This window comes from Oreochromis niloticus, linkage group LG14, assembly GCF_001858045.2.
Source record: "Oreochromis niloticus isolate F11D_XX linkage group LG14, O_niloticus_UMD_NMBU, whole genome shotgun sequence".
Lineage (NCBI taxonomy): Eukaryota > Metazoa > Chordata > Actinopteri > Cichliformes > Cichlidae > Oreochromis > Oreochromis niloticus.
The window spans coordinates 911388-937215 of NC_031979.2; the positions used below are offsets into that span (position 1 = coordinate 911388).

Consider the following 25828-nt stretch of genomic DNA (forward strand, 5'->3'; position numbering starts at 1 on the left):
CTCCCCATTTAAATACTCTCAGGGCTGGACTCACCGATCCCCTTGGCCTTCAACATGATGCCTGAACCTGTAATTACCCCGCAGATGTTTAAAGTCGACAACAAAAAGGAGACTATCAGAACGTTCTTCCCTGAGACCTGGATCTGGGACCTCGTTACTGTGGGGTAAGATTAACATCTTATGAAAAGAATCACAGCACTATATTTTTTTTATGACACTGAAACTGTTTTTAGGTAATCAAATGTGTATAACATGCATCCTTATTGCAGTCCAAATAGTAGAATTAGTTGTATTTGTTAGCAGATATTAATGACTAATGCTTATATCAGTGATATTTACTGAACAGATGATGCTGCTTTCCCTTATGTTCCACATCTTAAAGTCAAAACACAGCTTATCATGTATGAAATTCAAATGAATTTGAGTAGATACTTGAATTCATCAGTATAAGTATATATACATACACACTCATCAGGCATAACATTGTCACCAGTGACAGGTGAAGTGAATAACACTGATTATCTCTTCATCATGGCACCTGTTAGTGGGTGGGATATATTAAGGAGCAAATGAGAATTTTGTGCGGTGTTCCCAGTCTGTGTGGTCGCTATCTATCAAAAGTGGTCCAAGGAAGGAGCAGTGGTGAACCAGCGACACGGTCACAGAGACCCACATGGGGAATAAAGACCGGCCCTGTGTTCCATCATCAGAGCTGGACCACGGAGCAATGGAAGAAGGTGGCCGGGTCTGAGAAATCACATTTTACGTCACCTGGATGCCCAGGTCGCTTATCTGGGGGACATCTGGCACTAGGATGCACGATGGGTAGAAGGCAAGCCGGCAGGGGAAGTGTGACGCTTTGGGCAGTTTTCCACTGGGAAACCTTGGGCCCTACCATCCCTGTGAGTTTTACTTTGACATGTAGCACCTACTTAAGCACTGTTGCGGACCATGAACACCCTTTAGTGGAAACTGTAATCCCTGATGGCCTCTGTCAAAAGGATAGCCCCCCATGTGGGACGTGCTGGACAAGTCCGACCTGTGGAGGCCATGCCTCACAACATGCAGGATTAAATGATCTGTTGCTGACTTGGTGTCAGATACCACAGCACACCTTCAGGGGTCTGGTGGAGTCCAGGCCTCGACACGTCAGGGCTGCTTTGGCTGCAACACTATAGTAGGCAGGTGGTCACAATGCTCTGCTTGATCAGTGTATTTGGGGAAAAATGCCATACTACTTGAACTTTAAATGTCATGTCTGGCTGTCTGTTTAAACAGAGATAGTGGGTTGGTGAGCATGGAGAAGACGACCCCTGACACCATCACTAAATGGGCAGCTGGAGCATTCTGCGTATCCTCTGTGGGCTTTGGTGTGGCTCCCAACACCGGACTTACTGTCTTCCAGCCGTTCTTTGTCAGTCTCACCTTGCCATACTCTGTCATCCGAGGAGAGGTGTTCACCCTCAAAGCCACCGTCTTCAATTATCTCTTGAAGTGCATTATGGTAAAAAAACAAACAAACAACCACATCTGCTTCTTACAGATCCTTTGTACTTAAGGGCATCCACAAGTAAGACGACACCTGTCAGATTGTGGAAAACATTTGTGAAAATGCTTGGACATGTTTTTCTTTTCTTTTTGAAATGTCATTGTATTACTTTGCATCCCCAAAAGTCGATTCTGTTCATCTGGACGTAGCGTTTTCAGTGTAACAGAATCAACTTCTGGGGATTTACTTACCTGGATGATTGAGCATGCATCAAGACGTATTACTTTATAGTTTTTATTTTGTGTGACAAATGCGTCACTAACTCATGCTGTGTGGATGAGTGGTTCTGAAGAAAGCTGCAACCCAAAATGATTGCTGGGAGAACAGACGATCTCACAAGCACATGTTTAATCAGTCCTCAGTGTGACGTGTTACTGCGCCAGTTTGTTGCATTTGTGTGTTCTGTGTTTGGTTTCTGGCTGTAGGTTGAGGTAACACTGGCTGCCTCTGACCAGCACACCTTCAGAAACTGTGATGGCTGCATTTACAGCGTGTGTCTTTGTGGAGAGGAGAGCAGGACCTTCTCCTGGATTGTAACTCCGACTACCCTAGGTATTCCATTCTTCCCTTTTTCTTAAGTGCTTATTATCCAGTTCAGGAGTCTCATCAACTTGTGATAGGCAGCCGGTCCATTGCAGGACCTGTTTTGGTTTTTATGGTTGATAATGATGACTCAGTTCTGTTTGATTTGTAAATATATTTGTTTAGTTTCACACCAGATCTACCTTGAGCCATGTGTGGATTTTCAGTATGCCACCAATGTAAACAAATGAAAAATGAAAGAATTGCAAGCAGCAGATCTTCATGTTTCAACAGTTCCTAGAAATATTTCTTGTTGGTATGAAATTATCCTTTACATCAGAATTCCTTAGAAAGTGATTCCTTACTGGGCCTTTATTTATTTATTTTTCTTTTTTAATGTTTATTTATAAGATTTTAAGTTCAAAATTACATCAAGTCACACAAGACAAAGGAAACCAAATTCAACATCCAAGCACAGAGAAAAGTAACAAACATCAAACAACAAAAAAACACCGGTTAGTCATTCCAAATCAAACGTACTGGTGAAATGTTAGAGTCCGAAGACAATGAAGTTAGACAGAGCAACAGAGAGTTTACCCAGTCCAGACGATTCGTCCAGGTCCGAGAAGGAGTTGGGGTCCGGCAGACGTGTAGTTTCACATCAACACAAAGTGCATTCGACTGGGTTAAAGACCGGTCGCAGCAGATGGCCCCGCCCCTCCCTGAGCCTGGTTCTGCCGGAGGTTTCTTCCTGTTAAAAGGGAGTTTTTCCTTCCCACTGTCGCCAAAGTGCTTGCTCATAGGGGGTCATATGATTGTTGGGTTTCTCTATGTATGTATTATTGTCTACCTTACAATATAAAGCACGTTGAGGCGACTGTTGTTGTGATTTGGTGCTGTATAAATAAAATTGAATTGAATTGAATCCCCATTAATGTGACTGAGAAAAGGGCCCCAGCGTTCGACAGATTTAAAGTGAGTGTCAGCAGGATGACAATGAACCTCTTTAATATACAAACATGCAATCATCTCACAGCAGTCTGGGCCTTTATATGTAGAATATGTAATATCTCACTAAACGGACCAGGAGCCACCTTTCACTACGTGGAGATTTGCAGACATGGAGGTAAAAGAGGGAACTAACAGAAAAGATGCACAAATCCATCATCAAAGCAGGCCGTAATGAGCTGGAGTATACAGAGTGGTCTATTCATACATGCCCAGCTCTGCAAATGAAATCAAAACAGAATGCAATGATTTGCAAATCTCATAAATCCACAACAGCAGAACACAGTTTGAACATTTTAGGTGTTTTTAGAGCAAATGGACCATTTTACTCAAATTAATGGGAGCAGCATACCTGTGTGGCATCCCCTTATTATTATTATTATTACTATTATTATTATTAAGTTTAAAATTAGTTTTCAATTTTTTGGGGGAAACGGGAATGTTGTGTCCTCTGGACTAGAGAAGGCAGGGGCCATCAGCTCCACACCCTGGAGCTCTGATGCTATGAATGTGCACTGTCAGCCTCCACATCAGGAGAAGCACCGGTATAAAAGTTTTTAGAGCTGCATCCGTATTTCAGAAGACGATGCTAAACCGTGTAGTGCAGCCTTTACAGCAGTGTAGCTTCACAGTAGAAGAGTCTGGACTGTTGGCATGAACCAAAAAATCCAACTACAATCCTGTGCGGGGAAAGATTGGGACAACATTCCTCTCCCACAAGTCCAGATGTTCCCAGATGTGCATGGACTGCTGTTAAAAGAAGCATGGATGCTACAGCGTGGTAAACATGACCCCGCCCATGGTTTTGAGGCGTGTTCCTACCACTAAATTCAAATTAGCCTCATTTTGGTTCTTAAAACTGTAGTTTCTATTTTGTCTGGTTTACTTTTATTTCCTGTCTTTAACCATGTTCTGTTTTATAGGAGAAATTCAAATGGAAGGCGGTCCCTACACGTCACGTGCTGTGTGGCGTTTCCCATTTTTAAAGGGAAAATGTAAACAACTTTGAGTGTCTTTGTTAAACCAGTTTTAGCTTAAACAGGACATCTCAGATTCCAATCAGAAAAAAGAAGTGAACAAAACTTTATTCTTTTTGTTTTAATTGATTTTGGTCTAATCGGCTGTTTGAAGACTGTCACACGGTGGCAGCCGCTCACGGCTCCGCTCTCCCCAGCTCCTCATTACCAGAGACAATTCTCTAACTGTACAATGCAATTTTCATGGCTTTTAAAATGAAATACTGATGTTGTTTCCTTCGTCCGATACAATCTCATGCTTTGAGTGAAAAATGAGACGCAACAGGGTAATTAATCTGTATTGAGGGCACTGAGGGCTGTTGCATCTTTATTTCTGTAAGCGAAGACAGGCGGCTGTTGTTGGAGCTCTGCCTGTCCTGAAAGCAGAGGATTTCTATCAGCCTCCATCAGCAGGGATGGAGATAAGGCTCTGATGAATGTCAAATTGCGCTCCTCTATCTCCCCCTTAGAGGAATGCTGACAATCACTTGTACTAACAAGTCAGGTAGTATCTCTGACGAAACAGTCAGAAACCTCTCCCTCAAGGGGCGATCTGTACTTGTCCTCCGTGTGAAGGATTGTGGGCTGTGATGGAAGGAAGGTGGGGGTGGGAGACAGAGCCGTGTGCTATAATAAGGCAACAAATGGGGATTAATGAGGGCGAATGTGATGGGAAACGGGGAGGAAGGAAAACACAGCGAGGATAATGAGTTGGCTTGAGAAGCAGATGGGAGGCGGTTTTGCCTCTGTACACAGACCACGACAGTACCGCGGGGGAAGGGAGCGGTAATCGATACAGGCCTGCTTCCACAGTGACGCCGTGTGTGTTTGCTCACAGGTAAGGTAAATCTGAAGGTCAGCGCTGAGGCCCTGAAGACCGAGGCACTGTGTGGTAACGAAGTGGCCACAGTCCCCGACGTGGGTCGAACTGACACCGTGATCCGCACCCTGCTGGTGGAGGTCAGTGACATGACAAACTTAAGGTGTTCACAGGTCCTAAGCTGATAGACGTTGTCAGTATTATTTTGATCAGTTATATTGTGGTGAGAATAATGTCAGACTTTTAAAATCTTTCAGTTTTGGCCACAGTGGCCCACAGATTTCCTGTATTTCAAGTTGTGTTTGACAGCGTGTTTTAGGAAAAGGTGCAGGTGGGTTGCAAAGGAGCTTGCAGAGGCCAGGCTAAAGCAGGTAAAATACTCGGCCCTTTGTGATATTTGACAATTGGGTTTGTGGAAGGACGTCAGCTTGAGCCATCATCTGATGTGGGCTGGCACTGAGATTAGAGCTAATGATGCGCTGGCTGTTTCCCTTTGATGGAGAGTAAACATCAGATATGGAAACCTGTCAAACCTGGCTCAGCCATGTTTAAAAAATATGTGTATATGTGCAGTGTACGGACGAAAGCGGGGGCCACACTTCTTTGTTTCAGTCCCATGGCCACAGGTATAACACTAAGCACCTATCCACCCGGCCAGTCTGTCTTTGCAGATATCTGGGTCAGTCTAAAGACTGCACGGTACTGTGACAGAACGCCAAACAAGTCTGTTTTTCTAGATGGTGGACCATGAGCAGTAATGGTCGTGTTGGCGCCTGTTAAGAGGTGCACACCAGGAGCTTCAAAGGTCTTTACTGTGGTGATGGGCATGGAGAGAGGGAACCTGTAACATCGCACAGACCTTTTACTTTCTTTCTGTTAGGGCAGCTGTTATCACTTCAGTTTCAGTCCACTTCTCCTTCCCGTCTGCATTTTCTGATGATTGGCTGTATCTGCAGTTTGCCGTAGTTCTATAGGAGCACTTAAGCATTTTAGTTTGACTTCACTCTCAAAGTACATGACTGGCATGTTTATACTTGGTCTCGGTCAGCCTCTCGGGTCGTCCTCTGACTGAAACAAACTGCTTTAGCAGCTTTCAGCTAATGGGAAAGTCAGGGGGACTGAGTTCAAATAATCCAGTTCGCTCTAATGTCTGGAGCATGTCACCTAATCAAAGCTCACTGTTATTATGTTTAAGCTGTTTAGAAGTTTGTTTGGAGTAATGAAATAAGTCGGTCATCTTCACTTCTGTCTGTCTTCCCAAGGCCGAAGGAACCCCACAGATGGTCAGTCACAACGTTCACCTCTGTCCCCCAGGTAAGGCCTCCTAACTCTGAGTGCTGAACTCTGAACTCTAACTGGAGCCTTTCATTCACACCTCATACATGCATCATAAAGAGCGGTGTCAGGTCAGGGCGGCTGATTGTTTTTGGCTGCTGATTATGGTCATGATGGTTATTCAGCATGGCGAGGAAACCAAATTCCGAGTTGTGTTTTCGTTGTGTATTTTCTCCACTGGCAGCAGATCTTTAGCTAAAGTTGAAGTCAAGCAGCTGCTGTTAGCTGGACTTTCCTCACTGTGATCAACTAAATGACCAACATGAGCCGTCTCGTGTAATCTGTAGTGCTGAGCTTGTCTCCGTGTCATTTGGTTTCAAAATAAAAGCGCTGTGATGCCTTGTTGTGTTTCACATAAACAGAGCAAACTGCTTGTAGCTTCATGTACATAACAGTGTTTTAACAAAGGTCAGGGTCTTTAAACAGTAAAATCATTCTGTTTGATAAACTTTAGCCAAGGAAAGAGGTTGAGCCAATTCTTTCATTAATGAAACTTTTTCTTCCTTTTCTTTGTTGCTGTTGCCAGATGGGGTCACGGAGAAGAATGTCTCTCTTCTTATGCCCGAGCTGTTTGTGGCTGGTTCTGCCAGAGCGACCTTTTCTGTGCTCGGTTAGTGATTCTGTTGTTTAGGGAACTTTAATTTGCCAGGTGAAACATGGAGCCTCTGTAGCTTTTCCTCGGTTTGCTTCTGCAGGTGACCTGATGGGCAGGGCGGCGCAGAACTTGGACAAACTCCTGGCCATGCCGTACGGTTGCGGGGAGCAGAACATGCTCCTGTTTGCTCCCAACATCTTCATCCTGAACTACCTGAAAAGCACTGGTCAGCTGACTCAGAGCATTCTGGACAAGGCCACGCACTTCCTGGAGAGCGGTAAGCACTTGGGCCTTTTTTGGGACAAGGTTTAATGTGCGTCTCAGTGTTGTGAAGCAGGATTTTTTTTTTTTCTAAATATTCTGTTTTTTTTCCTTTTTATTGATGTTTGTGTTGCAGGATATCAGAGGGAGCTCACGTACAAGCATGATGATGGTTCCTACAGTGCATTTGGGAAGGCAGACTCCTCTGGAAACACCTGGTCAGTAACGTGAATCAGAGCATGAAGATATGAGAAGTAGATACAGCAGCTGAATCTTAGTCCCAACGACAGGCTGCTAATAGTTCATTGGGATGATGGCCTTTGAATTTTAGCTCAGAGTTATTTTCCTACAGTGTCGGCTGGTGAGGGTAAAAGCTGACACAGCAGAGTATTTTACATGACAATATTGTATGTTTAATCATGCAATATTGGTTTATGAAATTCATTAAAATACCACTGCAAACAAGAGGGCTCATCTCAGGCACCACCATCATGACCATCCACCATCCTATTAAATAAGCTCAACAGAACAGCCATCCAGCACTGGCACACATAGCTCAACAAAGCTACTTCTTAATTAGGAGCAAGCTAACGGCTCAGTCACAGGAGGACACCAACCTCCTTTCATCTACAAAAAAAAAAGTCTGTCTGCTAATTGTACTGACTGTTTTCACTGTCTGTGACTTGTGACTAAACAGCTGCTCAGAGTTTGAGTGTGAACGCTTTTGATTGCAAGTGTTTGCAGAAAAGTTGCCTGATAGGAGGCAACGTTTCTGCAGACAGTTGCAGTCTGACTGCAGTCACCCTCCAGAGAGATCGTCAAAGGTTTGCATGTAACTTCTGTCTAGTTTAGAAATGCACACAGATGTCGGCATCCTGCCATCAGTTTGAGTCTTTGTCAGTGAGCACAACTCGAAGGGCTGGTTGTATTCCAACAGAACAGGAAATTGGGAAGTTAAATAGGATTTTCTGTCTGTATGGACAATAACACTTTTCCATGATTTATTACAGTTAACGCTGTATTATCAGAAACAGATTGCATGTAATTGCCAACTTGACCTCATTCAAGTCTGACAGAAGATATTTACCAAGTTCAACTTTGAGGACATAATTTACAGTGAGAAAAAAAAGATAATGTCACTGCAGTACTCAACATATGAAATCATGTAAATAATATTGCATCGTGTTGATGGCTGCAACTCTTATTTCGGTAGTCGATGATCTGCAAATTTTTCTTTGATTAGTCAATGATTATTTAAATAACTCTGATCTCTGCTGCCTTCAGCCAACTGAGAGGTGCATTAACCTCCTTTCAGGACAAACTCATCTTTGCTTTATTTGGAGATTATGGGCGTTTCTCAATATGCGTACTTGTGCGTACTTGCGTTCTCGTGTACTCGTGATACGTCATCAGTCGGAGACCAAGTACTGTTCCAATTCGAAGTACGCATCAAGCCGGGAACGCGAAAAAGTCCCGGATGTGTTCTCGCTCCGCCCGTTTTATCGAGCATGCATCGGTGTGGACTTGGTACAGCTAAATGTCCCAGAATGCATTTCGTCCAAAACTCAACAGCGGACTCCCGGCACATCGTTTTCAACCCCCCCACCGCTCGCGGTCTTCTCACTACTCAGGTAGTAGTGAGAAACCCCAAAGAAACCCCAGCAGCTGTCTATAGTATTGAGTGTCCACTAGAATAGAAATAAAAGCGTTCTAACATCTCACCTGCTTGTTTTTATTAAGGTATGTACACGTATGTACATGTACACTATTTTTATTAATAGAGGTTTCACTACTAAGGTTAAAAATGATATATAAGTCACTTAGATCACTTCTAAATGTTAATGTTTGGTGTATTTCAGTGTTTTATTTGTTCCTGAGTAAACCGGTTTGGCTGTGATTAAAGTTAAGCTTCATAACATGTTACTCACAGTTAAATTAGGAGGGGACGGCAGTAAAAACTCCGGACCTGTGACATCATCACGTACGCAGGTGTTCCAATTGTACAAATCGCGAGTCCGTGCTCGCGTTCTCGGCGGGTACGTACTCCCGTGCGTTCTCGGCGAGTACGTACTCACCGAGAACGCGAGTACGTACTCGCGTACTTGAGAATTGAGAAACGGCCCCTGTATCGGAGCAGGACCACGCCTCCAAACATGCTCCTTCCGGTTGTCATCTATATAGGTTCTCCCAGTTCTGCAAGCTGTTCATTCTCGTTTACGTGCAAACAGGATCCGTTCTTGGTGAATACCTTTAAACACAGCTTATCTCACAGGAGTAATATAATTTTACTCACTTCCATTCGCTACAATCGTCCTCTCGTCCGTCAGCGCATCAGATGAACAACTGCTCAAGCTCTGCGTTTATCGCTTTTCCTCCGGCAATCCAAGAAATACACCGAACGTCACGGCGGCGCTTCCGAGAGACCGAATGCTGACAACCCTCTACCAGTTTTCTCGCCACCCGTCATATGGTCCGCTACGTCGATCCATCCAGTCGTCTTATCTCCGCTAAATCCAATTATGAAGTGACTCCGGACGCCCGCCACTTCAGCAAAAACCAGCGGGGTCACCCACCAGCCGAACTCGCAGCTCCTCTCACGTCGCTCTGAAACGGGCCCACAGGCCGGGCGAGTTAGCCGAAAAGCCAGCGGACATCAGCGCCGAACCCAGAAGCCACGCCGTACCCACGCTTCCAAGTAAATCGCAGCTCCAACAGCAAAAGCTACAGCATACTTCGTAGCTCCACCCACCTGCCAGCGCCAGGTAGCAGGGACAGCTCAGCTCTGTGCTCCTTCTTCCTAACACCATTTAATGCAAGCTGGAAATCTGTCGCTAGCTCCATGCTCTACTGTTTCTCCATCGCCGTGATGTTTTCTATCCCTCCTTTTGCTAAATGCTCGAGCAAGTTGGCACTGGGATGCCTGATTCTTCCCTATCCCTCATTCGCAAGCAGCAAGCTTCCTACCACCGAACTCCCAGTTTCTCAGCGAGGACGCACACACACAAAGAAAGGGAGGAGAAAAAAAAAAAGGCATTGAGTCGCCAGTTCTCCATTCCCCCGTGGCAAATGCAGCACCGAGTTGCCAGGTTCCCAGCCTCTTCCCTCCTTGGCAAACGTCTGCAGCAAACCTAGGCACCGAGTTGCCAGGTTCCTTTAACCCTCATTCGCAAAAGCAGCAGCAAGCTTTTCTACCATTGGGTTGCCAGTTTCTCAGCATAGACAAAATGAATAAATAAATGAAATTAAAAGGCACTGGGTTGCCAGGTTTTCCTTCATCCCCCATTTGCAACGCAACATCTAGCTTCCCTACTACTGAACTGCCTGTTTCTCCGCATCTATCATGGCAAAAAGCAGCAACGAATCTTTCTAGCCCCGGATACCAAGTTCTCATCCCTCATTTGCAAAACGGCCAGTTTCTCTGTTCAATTCAATTCAATTTTATTTATATAGCGCCAAATCACAACAGAAGTCGCCTCAAGGTGCTTTATATTGTACAGTAGATAGCACAATAATAAATACAGAGAAAAACCCAACAATCATATGACCCCCTATGAGCAAGCACTTTGGCGACAGTGGGAAGGAAAAACTCCCTTTTAACAGGAAGAAACCTCCGGCAGAACCAGGCTCAGGGAGGGGCGGGGCCATCTGCTGTGATTGGTTGGGGTGAGAGAAGGAAAACAGGATAAAGACATGCTGTGGAAGAGAGACAGAGATTAATAACAGATATGATTCGATGCAGAGAGGTCTATTAACACATAGTGAGTGAGAAAGGTGACTGGAAAGGAAAAACTCAATGCATCATGGGAATCCCCGGCAGCCTACGTCTATTGCAGCATAACTAAGGGAGGATTCAGGGTCACCTGGTCCAGCCCTAACTATATGCTTTAGCAAAAAGGAAAGTTTTAAGCCTAATCTTGAAAGTAGAGATAGTGTCTGTCTCTCGAATCCAAACTGGAAGCTGGTTCCACAGAAGAGGGGCCTGAAAACTGAAGGCTCTGCCTCCCATTCTACTTTTAAATACTCTAGGAACAACAAGTAGGCCTGCAGTGTGAGAGCGAAGTGCTCTAATAGGGTGATATGGTACTACAAGGTCATTAAGATAAGATGGGGCCTGATTATTTAAGACCTTGTATGTGAGGAGCAGGATTTTGAATTCAATTCTGGATTTAACAGGAAGCCAATGAAGGGAAGCCAAAACAGGAGAAATCTGCTCTCTCTTTCTAGTCCCTGTCAGGACTCTTGCTGCAGCATTTTGGATCAGCTGAAGGCTTTTCAGCGAGTTTTTAGGACATCCTGATAATAAAGAATTACAGTAGTCCAGCCTGGAAGTAATAAATGCATGAACTAGTTTTTCAGCATCACTCTGAGACAGGATATTTCTAATTTTAGAGAAAATGGAAGAAAGCAGTCTTACATATTTGTTTAATATGTGCGTTGAAGGACAGGGCTGCATGAAGAGAAAAAAAAAAAAGGCACTGGGTTGCCAGGTGTTTCTTTATCCCTCATTTACAAAAGCAGCCGCAAGCCTTCTACCAACGTGTTGCCAGTTTCCCTTTCCTCTATCCATCCTTCGCAAATTTCAGCAACATGCTCTCGTGGCACCAGGATGCTTGGTCCTTCCTTCATATCCAATCGCAGCAGCAAGCATTTCTATGAACGAGTCGCCAGTTTCCCTTTCCCGTATCCCATATTGACAAAATGCAGCAGCATGCTTTTGGCACCGGGATGCCAGCTTCTCTTCCTCTATCCCTCCTATGCAAACACAGTAGCAAGCTTTGGCACCGGGATGCCAACTTCTCTTCCTCTATCCCTTCTTTGCAAATGCAGTAGCAAACTTGGCACCGAGATGCCTGGTTCTTCTTCTGGTTCTTGGCCACGCTAAGGGCCATACTCTCTCGATTCATTTTTTTCATATACCTTAGACATTTGCATTAAGGATATAAGCAATGTTGGGATTTCTGATCACTTTCCTGTTATCTTTGATGTTAACTTATGTAATTCTGAAAAAAAACCCTGTCCTGATATGCCACTGGCGTGCTGTCCTGCTCTCTGTGAACAATCACTCACTTTATTCATAAAGTTCTATATCTTGACACTAAAGGGAGCGAGGAATTGAGTTTTATTCCCACCCCTGGTTGTTTATCATCATTCCAACAGTTTGAGCCAGTGTCACTCCATACTCATAAGCGACTTATCGACCAATCAAAGAATACCTCTCCTGCCTATGATATCCTTCCATCTCGTATACCTAAGGATTGCTTCGGCGTAATTGGACCCAGCATCCTATCTCTAATGAATTTATCCCTACTTGCAGGCTCTGTTCCTTTAGCTTTCAAACATGCTGTTGTCCAGCCTGTTCTTAAAAAAAAGGAACCTTGATCATAACGATCTCGCGAACTATAGGCCGATTTCTAAGCTTCCATTCCTGTCCAAAATACTGGAGAGGATCGTTCTTTCACAACTCCAGCCGTATTTATGCGAATGCCATTAATGATAAATTTCAGTCCACTTACAAACCCTGTTATAGTACTGAAACAGCCTTGCTCAGAGTCCTCAATGATCTCCTTCTGATTGCTGACTCTGGACGCTCTTCAGTCCTGGTCCTACTAGATGTATCCTTGGCCTTTGATATGGTAGATCATAACATCCTATTAACGAAGCTTGAACACAAAGTTGGCATTAGAGGTGCCGCACTAGATTGGTTTAAGTCATATGTTTCTAATAGGTCTTTCTCAATCAATTTTGGCCCTTATTTCTCCTCTGCTGCACCTGTCTCCTGCGGCATGCCTCAAGGATCTGTCCTTGGCCCCCTGCTCTTCTCACTGTATATGCTCCCCTTAGGCGCAATCTTTGAGAAGTACAACATTGCACATCGTTATGCTGACGACATACAGATCTATTTCGAATTAACTGATGATCCTGCTATGTCTCTGCACCGTTTTCGTGAGTGCATGCGCGGGGTCAAAAATTGGCCTCGCAGGTAACACTCTTATCCTAAATGACAGGAAAACTGAAATCATCGTGTTTGACAGTAGAGTCCCCCGTGGCCAACTCCATGACGCCTTCGGTTCCTTTAATAGTTTCCTCACCGACACTGTTAGTGACCTGGGTGTGTTTTTGGATAGCTCTTTTAAATTCGACAAACAAGTGTCTGCTGTTGTCAAATCTTGCTTCTATCAATTGCATCTTATTAGCAAAGCCAGACATTATGTCCCGCATAGAGACCTGGAAAAGCTTATCCACACCTTCGTGACATCTAGGTTGGATTATTGTAACTCCCTTTACTTTGGTCTTAATTCTACTCTTCTCCATAGACTGCAAATTGTTCAGAATGCAGCCGCTTGTCTCCTTACTGGTAGTGGGCGGCGTGTCTCTATCACCCCTGTCCTTGCTGACCTGCATTGAATTCAATTCAAAATCCTGCTGCTCACCTTCTGAATTATTAACAATATAGCTCCAAGCTACCTCATTGACCAACTTAGATTATACACCCCTGCTAGAGCACTAAGATCATCTTCCCAGTCACTTTTGGTACAGCCGAGATCCCGGCTGAAGACTAGAGGTGAGCGAGCGTTTGCCTTGGCTGCAACCAATCTATGGAATAACCTCCCCATCGCTATCCGTGAGTCTGATTCCGTTCAATCCTTCAAATCGTGGTTAAAAACCCACCTGTTTAGCCTCGCCTTTTCTACCAGTTAATGATTGATTGTTTGTTAGTTAGTTTAATGCTTATTTCTATCTTCGGTCTATTCTTAACTACTTTTAATCATTTTAAAATTTTTTGACTGTTTTATCCTTTACATATATTGTTCTTTTATGCTTTTATATATGTTTCTTTTGCTTCTGTGTTTTTAATGCCATTTAACATGCTACCATGTTGGTACTTTGCCAACACGGTAGCATGTTAAATGGCACTTTGGTACACCACTGGTTTTTAAATGTGCTATATAAATAAAGTTTGTTGTTGTTGTTATCCCTCATTCGCAAACTCACTTTCTAATATAGAGTTGCCAGTTTCTCCACATTTATCGCAGCAAAGCAGCAGTGAATCCTTCTACCGCTGGGATGCCAGCTTCTCCGCATCTAGCCCTTCCTTTCAGCACCAAAACGCCAGTTCTCTGTCCCTGTTCCTCATTTGCAAATGCAGAAAACGCTCTTCGCACCGAGATGCCACTTTCCGTTCTCTAAGCAGCTTACCCTTCCGTTACTGGATTAGCAGCTTCCACCATCAATCACTTGCAAAAAACCCCAAAACATTCTTCTCACCAGGATGCCAGTTTCTCTGTTTCGTCTAGTCTTCCACAAGATGTAGCAGCACGAAGGTTCGCTGGTGCTTTGCCTTCGCAAGCTTCTGTCCTCTATCGCTCATTTTAAGACATCCAAACTGCGCGGTGTGCATAATTCTCCATGGCGTCCCTTCACTTCTCATGTGCTTTCACAAGCATCCATCCTTGACACAATCATTCGAGACCGCTCTCTAAGCCGACTCATGGTTCCGACCACGTCTAAACAGCTTATCATCTCCCATGAAGTTCAGTGGACTCGCTAAGCACCCCCTCTCCAACTTCTACTCAAAGACAAGCTCACACAAGCTTTACGAGCTGTCAAGCCTTACCTCAAATCTCAAAATCCAGCGTACTTCTCTGTCAGAGCTTCAGTTTAAGTCGAGCCATGTAGCTACCTGATCGAGGGTTCCCCTCATTCATCTATTAAGATTTCCGTTGTTCACAGTTTCCTTTGATCTCTTCTCCTGCCATTCCTTCCTAATTGTCCGAGCTCATTCACTCCACTCCATGGAATCCTCTACTATCTTACTGAGAGCTGTTCAGCTTCGCTAGCCTACCACCAGTTATTTTCCTCTCCTTTGGGTGGCGATGTCACTCAGCGTTTGCTCTCCCTGCACTTGTCTTTGTTCTGTTCTCCTTCTCTCACCCCAACCGGTCACAGCAGATGGCCCCGCCCCTCCCTGAGCCTGGTTCTGCCGGAGGTTTCTTCCTGTTAAAAGGGAGTTTTTCCTTCCCACTGTCGCCAAAGTGCTTGCTCATTGGGGGGTCATACGATTGTTGGGTTTTTCCTCTAGACATCATTGTAGGGTCTTGAGGCATCTGTCACCGTGGTTTGGTGCCATATAAATAAGTTGAATTGAAAATTGAATTATTCTAGCTGAGGTCGCCAACCTTCGTAACGTACAGTTATTACTGCTTCTAGGGGATGCCTTCTTTGGGGATCTGCCAGGCCCAGGAGCCATCACCAGTCCCCTTCGAGGCCTTCCCCAAACCGCAGCTCAATTCATGTCAAAGCATTCACTTTTACCTACTAAAACGCTGTCACACCTAAAATGAGGACGTGGGCCCAGCTAGTGAAACTAAAAAAAAAAATGAAAAAACTGTTACTAATCACAAGTTTGGTTTTATATCATAGTTTATCAGAATATATACTGTTTAATTGTTTAACTGATTATAAATATACTCAATTATTGATATGATACAACCCACACATTAACTACCCAACTTATTTCAAACCAAAATATCTTGCATTAAGTGAAAAAATCTGCCATTTGGAACAAATGAAAATTCTCCAGTTTGAAGATGCACTGTCTAAAAGCAAGTTCCTATATCTCAGTGAAATGTTACTCTGTAGCTGATTATGCCTTATTTTAACTGTAATGAGATACTTTGACTAGAAAAAAGACAAATGTACTTGTTAAGATTTGGAGTTTTTGCAGTGTGCCACCAGCTGTATGCCAGCTTGTCTGGAATTTAGACTTGAGTATCTCACAAAATGTAAGACAGAAACAGGAAGGGGTAAGAAAACGTGATTTGACAAAGCACATGGATATGGGGTGATGCAGAGTTGAAATGGATGCAAGAAGAAAAGGTCACTGATGACCTGCAGTCCAGTTGGAGACAGGAGGAAAGCTGTTTATAATTGTAGGGACTTACAACATTAAGCCCTTAGTCTTAATGTCCTAGACACCTACCTGTCGAAATAAATGGCCTGAGAGATTAGACTGGGAATTTGAGCTTGTTAACACGGACTGGCCGGGAGAAGTATGAACTGATCTGAACTATATATGGAGCCTGGATTTGGTGTTAAGCGGAGAAAATTCCAGCAAAAATTAGATGACCACTATGTAGCATTAGAAAAGAGATCAATCATGGCTGTGTGCTCAGGGTAAGCTGAAGGGAATGGCAGCAAGAGACAGTTGAAATCGGATTGTTACCTTGCCGATATTTTGATTCTTGTGCACACATTAAATACACATTGAAGGCCAGGGAGGAAGGAATTTGGGTGCCGTTGCTGAAGCTCTTGCCAAAGGGAGTTGGAGTTGAGGTTTGCAGATGTGAAAACGGAAACAAGCTCTGGAAATTGTCTAATTGCACGGTGCTCGTTTGGCATTGGTGAAGCGAGAACTGCCGGATGGTAGAAGCTGGGCGTAATGTAGGATCAGCGAATTCTGCTTTTATACGAGCATTTCCAGGATGGCCAGGATGACGGAATCAGATTATGCTGTGGACAATCGAAATAATTGAAAGCAAGTAATGACATGAACGTGACAAGACGTGGACGAGATTGGACGAAAGCATTTGCAAAGGAGAAGAATGTAGAATGAGAGAGATTTAAAGTAAGCGGCATTAATGTGGATTGTCCTGGAAAAGGTGATTGGACGAGACCAGTAATGACACAAACAGCTTGTCAGTGCGGGAAAGTGGGAGTGAGAAAGCTGAGATTTTGCCGGCAGCACCTGGGAGATGTCAGACCAAAGATCTTTCTTATTGAACTTACATATAAACTCTATCAGTATGTGACAAAATTCTGATGTCAGGGAGTCTTATAGTTTATAGTCGACGTCATCGATCATGTCGACTAATCTTCGCAGCGCTCATCGTGGGCTGTCGGGTGTTTGTTTCGCTGCCTTTGTGAGGACACTGAGCAAACTGCCTCATCATAACAATTTAACCTTAAAACTACGTCCTAATCCTGGAACCAATGAGAGCAAGCCAAACGACTCTTCTGCAAAACATTATCACAGTAATGGTCACAAACTCAGCCTCCTTTTCAAAGCACCGTACGCTTTATTTGTATTATTTAATTTATATATAAACATTCCAAACTGAAGTAAAACTGTTGTGTAAATATTTTGTAAACAGTTCTAATCTCAGCCTCTGTCTCAACTGTGTTTACTTTGCATCCACGCGGCAACAACATTGTGATGACCTATAAATACTGACATAACAAAGAAGACATTGGTGCTGCGGTTGCATCAGCACTTATAGAAGCATTCAAACATTTATCCAGAGCTTTGCTGTTGAACTGAATATTTTCAGCTCCAATCGAACACTTGATGTGACGAGAACACAAAGGACACACACAGTGGGAGGTAGACATGCATGCACACGCACGCACACACACACACACACACACGCACGCACGCACACGCGCTGCATGTCCTCTCTGGTGTTTGGCACCAGCAAGCGTCCTAATAATTTACTTTATGAGGAACCTGCCAGAAAATATTAATATTTTCATTTAATGGGCTTAAAGCACAGTGCCTCGGGGGATTTAACAAACCTACTGCTGTTTTGAAAGGGTGCTGGGCAGTTTGGCATTTGGTGGATGTGTGTGTGTGTGGGTGTGTGTGTTTGCGTTTTGGAGAAACTAGGCCTCTCAAGTGTTCAGTTACATTAGAATTTCAGAAGAAGACTGGATGAAAATTGTCCAAATCACTTAAAATAATAACAGTTTTTGTGAATGCGTTGATGTCAAACCTTCACCCAAGTGTCGCAGCTGCAGTCCTCCACATGTTTATATGAACAAAGAGCACCATGTGAAGGAGTTTCCTATGGAGACAAAGTCACACAGAATTATCACCGGATCCTGCACCTCCCTCACTGTGACAGAGCTTTTAAGCCTCTTACCTCCTGGTTTCTTTGTTTTTGGTTCTGTGGCTTTCAGACTCTTCTCTCATCAGCTCTACTGTCACACACAGTAGAAAGCTTCACCATAAACGCTCTGATAAACCTGCTGTGGGCCACCTGCAGACACAGTGCACTGTAATGTGTGATGTTGAGACCGGCACATCTGTATACAGGAACATGACCAAATGATTCTGTCTTACATCTGTAGGATGTGTCCTGCTGTGAAATGGACGTAGCCACCACAGTTGGCAAAGTCTCGACCTGTGCGTTGTCTCTGTGGCCGATCCTACAATTTTATTTTCACACGTCAGCCATAAAACACTGATGGGGTATTGTTGTCACCCCTACTACAGATGTACTACCAATCTTAGACAAGTGAATTCCTGTGACCTCGACATCAAGGTTGGAGGTAAAGTTTCCTGAAATTCTTGGGAATGCAGCAATTCATACCATGGCTGTATCAAACTGGGAGGCTGACAGGTAGCACTGGGGGCCACCAGTATTTCTGTCATACGTGCACACAGGTTCTGACTGGACTGCACAAGGTGTGCACTATAAAGCATGCCGTTCTTTAATTGTCTATCTGGTGACCAATGGAGACCATTACTTAAAAAAACAAACATCATACTGTTTACAGTTTATTTAACCATAAAGATATCAGGAAGGTTTCCCTGAGCTCACAGATCCTTCTCTCATGGAATTTGACACAGTGAGACTTCCTTTTTGCATCTCCTGCTAGTTTACCCATCCTACACCATGACCCCCAGCAGCACCGCTGAATGGCAGTTTCTCCCATTCAGCTTTGCAGAGCCAGGACCACCAGGCTAGATGGGGAGTGTCGGTGCACAGTCATTGTGAGATCTCCACAGAGATGTTGACTCGGGTTCAACTCTGGCTGGGCCAGAACATTCAGTGTGGTCCCTTTGTTATCTGCACTGTGTGCTCAGGGTCACTGTTCTGTTGGAAGATGAAACTTCATCTGAGTCTGAGGTCCAGAGCGCTCTGGAGCAGGTTATCGTCGAGGATGTCTCCGTACATCTTTAAATAAATAAAGACTGTAACCTGACAGAATGTGGAACAAATGAAGGTCTGTGGATGTTTTCTGGATGCATTGTGTACTTTAACAACAGATGTAGGTTTTAAGGGACTGTCTTTAGGACCAGGGAGCTCCAAACATCTTTATATGCAGTCTGTGTTGGCAGCTAGAGCATGAAATGGTTAAAGAGCCGGGTATGTTTCTGAGGATCTGTAGCAGCTAAAGGAGTAAAAGGAGAGTGAGTGTTAATCTGACACCAACACAGCTCCTGTGGTGTTGGTAACTGTTTGACACTGAAAGTCAGAAATGTATATCTCAGGGTTTTCAGCTTGATGTACTTTCATCGTTGTCTAATGGTCAGAGTAATTAAGCAATTAGCCTTTACACTTTTGGGCTCCTGAAATTACAACACTCGTATACAAGATGAATTGTGCTGTATCGCCAATGGGCTCAGAGGGATGACTGCTGCAGACGGGGCTGTGAGTCCTGTGAAGCTGTTATGTAATTGTCCTGAAACTGGGGTCATGTTGGGGTTACTAATACGAATCCACGATTAGATTGGTTTTCTAAAGTGTGTGTGTGTGTGTGTGTGTGTGTGTGTGTGCGCGCGCGTGTCTTTCTAGGCTGACCTCCTTCGTGATGAAGTCCTTTGGTGGTGCACAGCCGTACATCTACGTGCAGCCTGAGCACATTACAGAAGCCTGGAGGTGGCTGTCTAAACACCAGCGGCCTGATGGCTGCATCAGATCAGTTGGAAAGCTCTTTCACAATGGCATGAAGGTAACAATCGCTCTTTTTAAATGGAGCTTTCTTATCATCAGCTTTTGGTGTTTTAAGTGTTCAGCTTTAGATAAATCTCTCCTGCAAGATAAAAGCACAAAATGAACTCTGTATAAGAAGTGATTTACATAGAAGTTTCAGAGGAGATGGCCTATAGCCTGCAGGCCACACACACACACACACACACACACACACTCACACACACACACACACACACACACACACACACACACACACACACACACACACACACACACTCAAAGCAAAGGAAATATCCTAAACTATCCAATGACTTTCCAGCTTCTAAAGCACCACAAGCCTCATCAGCTGCATGTTTCGGGAGCCTAGCTTTGGTCTGCCTCTGATTTATTATTGTAGTTTAACTTGACACCATCAGAGGCTGTGGCACTGGTGCACAGCAGACACATTTCAGTGTCTTCTGCACAGCTCACAGTAGGAAGGTTAAAAAAACCCAGTTCCAGCCTGGGCGTTTGACACAGTCACTGGATCCAAAAGTTGAATCCTGTGACTCTAACAGCAGGTTACACAGACCCTGCTCAGTGTTCGGACTTTCTCTCAGTGTCACTGTACATGGATGCGCTGCCTCATGGAACATCACACCGTTTAAAGGAGCCTCATTTTTGTTTTGTTCGGTCACATTTCTGTGGATGATCACATTAAAGAGTGAGGTGATAGAGACACATTTCAAAAGAATGCTCTGTGGTTGTTTTGTGAGGATACAGTGTTGTCATGTTTCCACCAGGGAGGAGTGAGTGACGACGTGTCCCTGACTGCCTACATCACTGCTGCCATGCTGGAGCTTGACGCCAATGTTACAGTAAGTCTCACTTCACTCTCCTCATTGTGAAAATCAGGAACTCATCGACCATCGTAGCTTTAGGTGTAGATGCTAGCCACTGTGGCTGATACCATTCTACATCATGAGATAACTGGTTAGTCTTATATACAGACTAAATCTCAAATTACACTTTTTAAGCTGCTTTATCTGCCCTACAGTTCCTGATTGTCTGCAAGCTGCTTTGCAGCCCAATTTTACAGCTCCGCCTCCTCTTCATCCTGGTTCTGTCACGTCTGCGCTCTCTGTGCCGCACGCTGTGTGGAAGAGCAGAGCTAGCAAATGAATGAATGAATGAAAGCTACACGACAGCCTTCCTGAATAACACGCGTGATTTTACTCTATGAGCAGTGACACTTCCTGTACTCTGTCCCATACTTGTGCTCGTGTCTGCCGTGTGACAGAACCCCGTGGTCCACAACAGCCTGAGCTGTCTGAAGGCTGCAGTGGCTGGCCAGCTCGATAACCTGTACACCACTGCCCTGCTGTCCTACACCTTCACTCTGGCTGGAGACGAGGAGATGAGGAGCAAACTCATCACCCTTCTTCATGAGAAATCGAACACACACGGTGAGGCTGACACTGATCCAACTCTATGATACAAGAAACTGTGTTCCTCCCTCTGAGGAAGAACGAGTCTTTGTGTGTAACGTCCTGATGTAAGCAGTGCTTCCTTAACTCAGTAAATGGACCTTTTTGGCTGAAACAAAGAGAGAAAGCAGCATCATCGTCATCTCACTCGACCTCAGTTAAGTCTAAAACTGCAATAACATCTAGATCTGGGCCATATCATACCGTTCACGGTAATACCGGTATAATGTTGGGCAATGATAAGAAAATGAAATATGGCGATAGAATATGGGTAAAACGTGCATGTGCAGTGCCTTTGTTTTCATACGCACATGGCGGAAAAAGCATGGCGGCGACGCAGAATGAGAAGGGCGAAAGTGGATCGTTGAATGAAACAGATGAACCAGAACTGGTTTGTAAAAATGCTGCAACTTCAGTGGTGTGGAACTGGTTTAGCTTTCGTCCGTCAGATACACAACAAAGCACATTTTTGGTAGCGCATGCTAGCGGGCGTCGTTATTACCGTGTTGTTTGGAAAATACGGCGCACTTAAAATCAATCCTTTGATTTTTCTGAAAATCGACAGTGTCCCTTATAATCCCGTGTGCCTTATGTATGAACTCTGGTTGTGTTTACTGACCTCAAAACGATTTTATGTACACGGCGCTCGAAAATCTGTCAAACGACTTTGCTAAGCTACGAAGCCGCACCGCTTGATGGATTGTCGGAGCATTACGGCTACCGTAGTCAGGAGCCTGGCGGAGTGATACGTACTGTGCTTCAACATAATATTACCGTGTTGTGTGTGTATAACCTCTTTTTAAGTTTTGTGGATATTATACATGGTTATGCTGAGGATATGTCGGCCAGTTTCCACTGGAAATGCCTTTTGGTTAAACTGTCAGTGAGGAATTTGCACTGTTACATTTTTATATAACTTTAATGCACATAAAAAACAGCTGCTTGTTTAAGTGAAAATACATTGATTTTTTTTTGCACTAATAAAGTTGTGGAGTTGTAAAGTATTTTGTCTAGTGTCAATTATATCATCAGTTATATCGTTATCGCAAATTTTCAAATGTATATCGTGATAAATATTTTTGGTCATATCGCCCTGCTCTATTAACATCATTATTTGATCCTCTGCTGAATTTGTGAGTTTCCTTGCTTACAAAGAAGTCTTTCATTTTTAAATGTCTGTCTGATGGTTTAATTTTTATTAAACGTTAATTAACCAGAACGTCAACCAAATATCCAGAAAAACGCATTACTTACAATTTATAAATTGAATTGCTGTTATGGAGTGAAATAAGTATTTGATCCACAAAACATGACTTAGTGCTTGGTGGAGAAAGCCTTGTTGGCGAGCACGGTGGTAAGACGTCATCGGGTTTGCACACATCTCTGGATCGTGGTCCACTCCTCTTTACAGGAACTCTGAATGTGTCTCGGCTGCTGTTTGCTCGGCTTCATCTGCCTCCACAGATTTTTTTACACGACTGAGATCTGGACACTGGCTCCATCTTTAGCCACTCCTTTGTTACCTTGGTGACATGTTTTGGCTCAACGACGTGCTGCAAGACTCGTCCACAACCCATCTTCAGTGTTCTGGCTAAAGGAAGGAGTCGGTCCCTCAGTGTGATGAAGCCATGCTGTGGCCTTAGCAGAAAAACAGCAAACTTATAGCATCTTCTCCAAGGCCTTCTCTGAATTATTTAGATGTTCGTTGGCAAACTTAAGTCAGGCTCTGCAAGATTTCATGTCACCATGACATAGTGTTACCAGTGCTGACCTGTGGTCCTAATTGCCTTCAGATCATTGAAAACCCTCCTTTCTCATCCTCATCCTCGCCCCATGAGGCCAGATGGAGCTCCAGACTGAGGGTGATTGATGGTCGTTTTAAATTCTGTATATTTCTGAATAATCGCACCAGTTGACCGTGGCTGATGGTCTGGTAGCTCATACACTTTGTGCAGGTCTACAGTCTGTCCTTGAAGGACTTTAACAGCTTTTTGGTCTTTTTCTGGATTTTTGGTTGATATTCTGACTCTGCATTAAAACGAACTATCTCCATTTTTTATGTTGTTATTTCTTTGTAAGTGAGAAAGCTTACAAATTGAGCAGGGCATCGTATAATTGTTTGCCTGATTGTATGAAGTGTTGTGTGGTAGATACATTTAGGTGTCATCTGCATAATCATGAAAGTCTTAAATAGGAGGAGCTTCTGGGACACATGAGGCACCTTAACAGGTTCCTCTTTGGTTCATTGTCACATCTAATCAGACTTTACAAATGTCCGATCCAAAACTATTGCACAGTGGGGTTAGGTTCATTGGTGAGGAGTGCGAATGTGGTCGTCTGTTTGTGTGTTAGCCGTGTGACAGATGGCGTGCGTACGCTGGGATATCTGCAGACGTATCCTTTAGTTGGTCCTTTATTTGTCCTGGCTGGCAGGAGGCACCCGTCACTGGAAGAGAGCAGGGGCTTCTGGGAAAGGCCTGGACTCTCTGGAGGTGGAGATGACCTCCTACGTGCTGCTGGCTCTGCTGTCCGGTCCGTCCATGCCAGGCTTTGATTTGGAGTACTCTTCTGGCATTGTGCGCTGGCTCACTCAGCAGCAGAACCCCTTTGGCGGCTTCTCTTCCACACAGGTCAGTTAGACCGCTTACACGTTTAACCTTAAAGGAAGGTGAACTCTGAGCCTGTGCTAACAACATTTCTAACCCGTCTGTGCCCCCCAGGACACAGTAGTGGCCCTTCAAGCGCTGGCTAAGTATGGTGCTGCCACCTACAGTTCAGAGGTGGGCACTACAGTGACACTGACCTCTTTAGGGGGCTTGAACAAAGAGTTCACCGTGAATCAGGACAACAGGCTGCTGTACCAGGAGGAGAAGCTGAGCGAGGTCCCAGGAGAGTACACGATCAGAGCCGAGGGACAGAACTGCGTACTGACACAGGTACCACACAGATACGTATGCAGTACACCAAGTACAGAAGTATTTAGTTTTTTAAACAGAGACAAGTAGCTGGAACCATTGTGACAGCTTACAGCTAAACACACTGTTCATGGTGCTGGCACAGTCTTCTTACCTAACAGCAAACTGACTCCAAGGATTCCTTCTGAGGATTCTCTTGGAGGGTGGACAAAGTTTCTGAAACGTTCCTGGTTACAACAGTACATAAGATAACCTACAGCTCTGGAGTATATGTAAAAGTTCAGCACAGCAGGCCTTTGTTAGTGTGTGTTACACCTGAACAATGCACTCGTACGTGTTCAGTGTTCCGTAAAACAGGAGGAGCCCAGTATGAACTGGTACATGTCCACTGAGCTCAAATTGGAGAAAACACTGAGGTGATCTGTAGATGAGAAGAACAATATTTATTGTTCTAAAAGTATTTTAGCGACTAGTTGTTGATGCCGCAACAGCCACGATCCTTAGCAAAGGACAGAAACGCCACTGAAGCCTCCACCTGCGGTTGGTGCAGCAGATGGAGACTGGGATGAAGGTAAACATCCAGGCTTAGGTGGAGGAGGGCCGCCCTCAGTGAGATTTAAAGACGTCTGATTGGTAAAAGCTTCTTTGCAGTGCAGTATATTAATGAGTGATGTGAAGCGTCTGACCTGCTAGTGCTGCCGTGCCGCTGACCACAGTCTGCCTTTGCTGTGTCTCTGCAGATCTCCATGTTTTACAACATCCCCCCTCCTGCAGACTTCTCTGCCTTCAACATCTCTGCTAACACCATGGCTAAGTGTAACATCAGCAGGCCGCAGCTCATCCTTTTTGTGCACGTCAGGTACTCTGCATGTGTGTTTGCATTTGCCAACATGTCTTGGGTATAATTACCTAAACCCCGAGACACCCTGAGAGCACATGAGGATCACAGCGCTGTGTGACTGTTGCAGGTACCAGGGGAGGAGAGAGGAGACCAACATGGTCATCGTCAACATCAAGCTCCTGTCTGGATACGTCCTGGATAAGAGCTCCCTCACACTGGTCAGTTGGCGCGCTGCAGTCCTGCCACATGGTGTTTGTCCTACAGACTAACTGTTGTGATGTGCTGTGTTAGCTGCAGAAGGACCGCTCAGTGAAGCGCGTGGACGTGGAAGAAGGATTCATCAACATCTACTTAGACGGGGTAGGAAGCACAGCCGCTCTGTATAAAAGCTGGATGATCTCAAAGCGTCATTCTCTCTGACCAGCAGGGGGCGACTCCCCCGGTTGCGTAAAGAAGTCTGTTTGTATAAAAAAACATGGCTGTGCTGCTTCTTTAACACTTTGCTGGTTCATGGCTTCCTGCACTTGGTTTGGATCTTATTGATACAACACGATGTTCATTTGTGTCATTTATACTCACGTCACAGTTTTAGGGCCCGCCCACCTTTTAATTGGCATGTCTCGCTCATCATGTGCCAAATCAAAGCACAAGAAAAGCAATCGCAAAGACAAAGTGCTGCGTAACAGTGTGTGTGACACGCTGGTGAAATGGTGCTCATAAGCAGGAGCTGGTTGTTTTTGACGTGATGCCCAGCACGCCGTACTGTGACCTTTGAGTTCAGGAC

General features: G+C 44.4%; 1 protein-coding gene across 1 annotated transcript in view; it reads left to right on the forward strand.

The window, feature by feature from the left end:
• Positions 1-25828, forward strand: part of LOC100699612 (alpha-2-macroglobulin) — a 58840-nt gene that overhangs the window by 29064 nt on the left and 3948 nt on the right. The window contains exons 18-33 of the mRNA XM_005462436.4: positions 23-164; positions 1279-1504; positions 1975-2101; positions 4934-5055; positions 6178-6229; positions 6777-6860; positions 6946-7122; positions 7243-7324; positions 19685-19841; positions 20605-20679; positions 21102-21267; positions 23722-23918; positions 24009-24224; positions 24944-25062; positions 25172-25262; positions 25336-25404. Coding sequence (XP_005462493.1) covers positions 23-164; positions 1279-1504; positions 1975-2101; positions 4934-5055; positions 6178-6229; positions 6777-6860; positions 6946-7122; positions 7243-7324; positions 19685-19841; positions 20605-20679; positions 21102-21267; positions 23722-23918; positions 24009-24224; positions 24944-25062; positions 25172-25262; positions 25336-25404 — 2102 coding nt within the window. The remainder of the gene's footprint in view (positions 1-22; positions 165-1278; positions 1505-1974; positions 2102-4933; positions 5056-6177; positions 6230-6776; positions 6861-6945; positions 7123-7242; positions 7325-19684; positions 19842-20604; positions 20680-21101; positions 21268-23721; positions 23919-24008; positions 24225-24943; positions 25063-25171; positions 25263-25335; positions 25405-25828) is intronic.